The sequence below is a fragment of the Odontomachus brunneus genome, unplaced genomic scaffold, assembly GCF_010583005.1.
Source record: "Odontomachus brunneus isolate Ranch 3 - 2012 unplaced genomic scaffold, Obru_v1 Obru_scaffold_114, whole genome shotgun sequence".
Taxonomy (NCBI): domain Eukaryota; kingdom Metazoa; phylum Arthropoda; class Insecta; order Hymenoptera; family Formicidae; genus Odontomachus; species Odontomachus brunneus.
Genome location: NW_022639564.1, coordinates 677,007 through 682,940, shown reverse-complemented (window position 1 = coordinate 682,940; position 5,934 = coordinate 677,007). Strand labels below are relative to the sequence as shown.

General features: G+C 40.8%; 2 protein-coding genes across 6 annotated transcripts in view; both read left to right on the top strand.

The window, feature by feature from the left end:
* The window catches only part of LOC116849387, a 242,217-nt gene that overhangs the window by 186,310 nt on the left and 49,973 nt on the right, over positions 1 to 5,934 (top strand). The gene's annotated exons all lie outside the window — the stretch shown is intronic.
* LOC116849390 (cilia- and flagella-associated protein 251-like) lies at positions 2,610 to 5,924 on the top strand. The gene is made up of 2 exons (XM_032826517.1): positions 2,610 to 2,794; positions 4,198 to 5,924. The coding sequence occupies exons 1-2, from the start codon at positions 2,730 to 2,732 to the stop codon at positions 4,550 to 4,552; spliced, it is 420 nt and encodes a 139-aa protein (XP_032682408.1). The 5' UTR covers positions 2,610 to 2,729; the 3' UTR covers positions 4,553 to 5,924.

Here is a 5,934-nt window from a genome sequence, read left to right as displayed (position 1 = left end):
TGGTCTGTCTCGCGGGCTAGAGGAAACGCTGGCTAAAGCGGCAAGGGGAACGAATAGGGGAATAGAAACAGCTTTCGAAAATTTCGGCGCGAAAATTCAAGTAATTCCGAGCGCTATTATAATTGATCGCTAACCTGTACATGTACTAATTGATCCTGTAAAATAGGAGACTATTGATCCATACAATAACGGTTCATAAGATTTTAAATTATGTTCTTCCTAATTATGCGTCCGCATCCATCATTACAAATAATGACCCTCGCGATTCCGCGCGCGCATGGCCCTCGATGCTGCCTACGTGAGGACTATATCGTATTGTTATTTGTTGGGTTAAGTACCTTGTTGCTTCCAGACCAGCTATTCACGCCGCGCACTTTCTTACCTCGTGCACAGGACGAGAAGCGTGTCTCTTTCGCTCATTGTTGCCGCTCGCCGCAAATAGATCATTTTATTATCGAGATAGCGACGACACGGCAAGAGGCTCCTCCCGTGCACGTGAACACATTCCTGCGCGCGATTCCGAAGATACAGTGAGTAAATTTATAACAGTGACATCTGTGTGAACGGAAGAGAAGCCAGTAACAACGCGAAGTTCGACATCCAGCCAATTCGGAATAGAAGGCGCCACCGTTCGTCAACTCACTGTATACCAACAGAGATAATAGCAAAAATACCCGTACAAGAACAATGGTGAGTGTATTAAAAAAATACGCAACTTGCCGACATAGAACTCAGTGGCCTGAGACATCACGAATTAATAAACGTGTACGTTTGGAGTAGGCGAAAAGATATCAACTCTGGACGTTACGTCAATATGTATCAGCGGACCGAGCATCTCCCAAGAAAATATGCCTCAAACTACCACATTTCCGTCAGAGAATCGTGGATCATCGTTGCACCGCGATTAAAATACTTTTTTTGCCTGACCATGCGACATTTTTCCAGTCATCTACTGTCGGCAAGTTGCATATTGTTTTAATACATTTACCATTGTTCTTGTACGGGTATGTTTGCTACTATTTCGGTTGGTATACAGTGAGTTGACGAACGGTGGCGCCTTCTATTCCGAATTGGCTGGATGTCGAAATTCGCGTTGTTACTCGCTTCTCTTCCGTTCACACAGATGTCACTGTTATAAATTCACTCACTGTATCTTCGGAATACCTCTTTCGCTCATTGTTGCCGCTCGCCGCAGATAGATCATTTTATTATCGAGATAGCGACGACACGGCAAGAGGCTCCCGTGCACGTGAACACACTCCTGCGCGTGATTCCGAAGATACAGGGAGTGAATTTATAACAGTGACATCTGTGTGAACGGAAGAGAAGCCAGTAACAACGCGAAGTTCGACATCCAGCCAATTCGGAATAGAAGGCGCCACTGTTCGTCAACTCACTGTATACCAACCGAGATAATAGCAAACATACCCGTACAAGAACAATGGTAAATGTATTAAAGAAATACACAATTTGCCGACTGTAGATGACTGGAAAAATGTCGCATGGTCAGGCAAAAAGTATTTAAATCGCGGTGCAACGATGATCCACGATTCTCTGACGGAAATGTGGTAGTTTGGGGCATATTTTCTTGGGAGATGCTCGGTCCGCTGATACCTATTGACGTAACGTCCAGTGTTGATATCTTTTCGCCTACTCCAAACGTACACGTTTATTAATTCGTGATGTCTCAGGCCACTGAGTTCTGTGTCGGCAAGTTGCGTATTTTTTTAATACACTTACCATTGTTCTTGTACGGGTATTTTTGCTATTATCTCGGTTGGTATACAGTGAGTTGACGAACGGTGGCGCCTTCTATTCCTAATTGGCTGGATGTCGAAATTCGCGTTGTTACTCGCTACTCTTCCGTTCACACAGATGTCACTGTTATAAATTTAGTCACTGTATCTTCGGAATACATCTTTCGCTCATTGTTGCCGCTCGCCGCAGATAGATCATTTTATTATCGAGATAGCGACGACACGGCAAGAGGCTCCCGTGCACGTGAACACACTCCTGCGCGTGATTCCGAAGATACAGGGAGTGAATTTATAACAGTGACATCTGTGTGAACGGAAGAGAAGCCAGTAACAACGCGAAGTTCGACATCCAGCCAATTCGGAATAGAAGGCGCCACCGTTCGTCAACTCACTGTATACCAACCGAGATAATAGCATACATACCTGTACAAGAACAATGGTAAATGTATTAAAAAAATACGCAATTTGCCGACTGTAGATGACTGGAAAAATGTCGCATCAGGCAAAAAGTATTTAAATCGCGGTGCAACGATGATCCACGATTCTCTGACGGAAATGTGGTAGTTTGGGGCATATTTTCTTGGGAGATGCTCAGTCCGCTGATACCTATTGACGTAACGTCCAGTGTTGATATCTTTTCGCCTACTCCAAACGTACACGTTTATTAATTCGTGATGTCTCAGGCCACTGAGTTCTGTGTCGGCAAGTTGCGTATTTTTTTAATACACTTACCATTGTTCTTGTACGGGTATTTTTGCTATTATCTCGGTTGGTATACAGTGAGTTGACGAACGGTGGCGCCTTCTATTCCGAATTGGCTGGATGTCGAACTTCGCGTTGTTACTGGCTTCTTTTCCGTTCACACAGAAGTCACTGTTATAAATTCACTCACTGTATCTTCGGAATCGCGCGCAGGAGTGAGTTCACGTGCACGGGAGCCTCTTGCCGTGTCGTCGCTATCTCAATAATAAAATGATCTATCTGCGGCGACCGGCAACAATGAGCGAAAGAGACCCGCTTCGCGTCCTATGCACGAGGTAAGAAAGTGCGCGGCGTGAATACTTGATCTGGAAGCAACAAGGTACTTAACCCAACAAATAACAATACAATATAGTCCTCACGTAGGCAGCATCGAGGGCCATGCGCGCGCGGAATCGCGAGAGTCATTATGCGCCGCTAATGGCGCGCGAGACAGGGGTAGATACATCAATGAATGACCGGTTAAGAATTATCGTCAGTTAATTTCCTCACGAAATATGTTTCCTCTCATATTTAAATTTCCTCTCATATTTATTTTGTCATCGGTGTAATCTGGGTGAAAAATATAACATAATTTACATTTGATTTACACGAGATTTACATTGTATACACGCACTTAATTCTAAGAATGATATTTGCAATTGTGAATTGTTAAGATTCGTTTTATTTGGGGCACAGATTTGTAATGATGGATGCGGACGCATAATTAGCAAAAACATAATTTATAATCTTATGAACCGTTATTGTATGTCTCCTATTTTATAGGATTAATTAGTACATGTACAGGTTAGCGATCAATTATAATAGCGCTCGGAATTACTTGAATTTTCGTGCCGAAATTTTCGAAAGCTATTTCTATTCCCCTATTCGTTTCCCTTTGCCTCTTTAGCCCGCGAGACAGACCACGCGACTGACGATTACAGCGCACCACGCGACTGACAGCCGCAACGCGTTGTCTCAGGTTCGTCTACATCAGGCTCGTAACATCTATGAGGCACTCGACAATTGTTGAAAAATTTGTTGAAAAAAATTTACGGAAACAACTCGATATGCAATTTTTTTATAGGCTATTAATATAATAATATTATATAATATATTTATATAATATTATTATATAAATAATATTATTACATGTAAATAATATTATATTATATAAATATTATTATGTTATATATATATATATATATATATATATATATATATATATATAGAGAGAGAGAGAGAGAGAGAAAGGAATAGACTTAGAGGGGATACCATTTAACAAAACGTATCGGCAATGGTATCTCATGACGTATAAATATATTACTATTTTATAATTATAGTAATATTATTAATTAATAGCCTATAAAAAAATTGCATATCGAGTTGTTCTCATAAATTTATTTCTAAAACTGTTTCTAAATTATTGCTAAGTACCCCATAGATGTTACGATGTCGAGACGAGCCTAAGGCGCAGCGACAGCCATTAATGTAGTCTGCCACGCATATGAAGTAAGGGGAAGCAAGTAGAGGTAGCTTTCGAAAATCGACCCGGAAGTTGAAGTAATTCCAAACGTTGAATTAATGATTAATTAAGCTGTAATTATTTGTTAAATTATAATGGACCTAAATACCCACTCCGTCATTTCTTTATTTTTTGTAAATGCGTCAATTGTTCCATGTCTTTTTGAAACAACGACAGGTCCGGCAGACAATTGACAGGTCCACCAGGCCACACAGGTCAGTGCAACCGTGAAGAAAAAAGAATTTGCAAGAGGAAAATTTGCGGCTGTTTAGAGAGAAGGGAGAAGAAGACACATAGGGAAGAGGAAAGAGGGCAGAGTGATGGTGGAGAGAGTATCATACAGGGAAGCAGACAGAAGGAAAGGGGAAGGAGGATGGAAGAGAAAAGGGGGAAGATGGAAGAGCGACGAGGGAAGAGGAAACATGGAAAAGGGAAGAAGGAAGATAGGAGAATGGTAGTGGAGGTAGTACCATATAGAGAAGAGGTTATAGGGAAACAGGGAAGAGGGATGAGGGAGGATGGAAAAGAGTAGAAGAGGGTGGAAAAGAGTAGAGGGAAGAGGGAAGAGGGAGGATGGAAAAGTGGTAATGGGCGGAGTATCAGGGAAGATGATACAGGGAAACGGAAGAAGGGAAATCGAAGAGGGATAAGAGAGGGTGGAAAATGAAAGAAGAAAAAGGGGAAATCGAAGAGGGAAGAGGGAAGAGAGAAGATGGAAGAGGGAAGAGAAAACATGGAAGAGGGAAAAGGAAAGAGGGAAGAGGGAAGAGAGGAGAATGGTAGTAGAGGGAGTACTATATACCCCCCGGACACGAGTACATATGGCAGAATACATAAAAACAATAATCCCCGGGTTAGCCTGAGGATAGCGCATGCTCCGTGCGTTTACGTGCCTCCCGCAGTGCACCTTGCATTTTAGTCTGATAACGGAGCTTGCCGGATACGGACGCAGCTCCCAGTACTTCCGAAGCAAGCTCCCTGGTACTTATTACTCCGAAGCTTCCGGTTATAATTCTCTCCAGTTATCGAGTGTTATATCAGATAAAGTCTTATACCGAGATACAGTGAGTGAATTTGTAACAGCGATATCTGTGTGAACGGAAGAGAAGCCAGTAACAACGCGAAGTTCGACATCCAGCCAATTCGGAATAGAAGGCGCCACCGTTCGTCAACTCACTGTATACCAACCGAGATAATAGCAAAAATACCCGTATAAGAACAATGGTAAGTGTATTAAAAAAATACGCAACTTGCCGATACAGAACTCAGTGGCCTGAGACATCACGAATTAACCCATTAACGCCCACAGGACAGAATTTCGACATTGAAGTTCGAGTTGATGCCGTTCAATGAATTTGAGAAAAACAAAGTTCCAAACTACCTTTTCCTATGTTTTTGAGGGTGCTCTCTCAAATGGTGATGGTTAAAAAATTCTTAAAAAATATTTGACCATGGAAAAATTAAAATTAATCCAAAGAAACGTCATTTTTCGCTTGCATTTTTTTTTGTAATGACTTTTCGTTCCCTTTTCATTTTTTTTTATGACTTAAACCTATTCAGATCGTGGCCTCGATGTCTGAACTTAAAATAAATAAAGTTAGTAAGGTCTAAAAAATTGTTACTAAAACAAAATGGCGGCCTAATTGAAAATTTTTTTTTCAAAACTTTACGAATTTTTTCCTCGAAAACGATAGACTTTATCAAAAATTTTCTGAGAACAAAAATGTCTTAGAATTGGTCAAAGAGTACTCTCAAATTTTTTCAGAATGTTCCGAAGCGATTTTCGATTTTTTGAAAAATCGTAAAATCGATATTTTGAAAAATTTCATCAAAAAATCTGAAAAAATTTGATAATATTCTTTGACCAATTCTGAGACATTTTTGTTCTTAGAAAATTTTTGATAAACCCTACAT

Excerpts from the sequence above, each read along its gene's own strand:
- LOC116849390 (XM_032826517.1), top strand. The coding sequence starts at position 2,730 with ATGATCTATCTGCGGCGACCGGCAACAATGAGCGAAAGAGACCCGCTT. Across the intron at positions 2,795-4,197 it reads CTTCGCGTCCTATGCACGAG|GTCCGGCAGACAATTGACAG; the intron begins GTAAGAAAGTGC and ends AAACAACGACAG.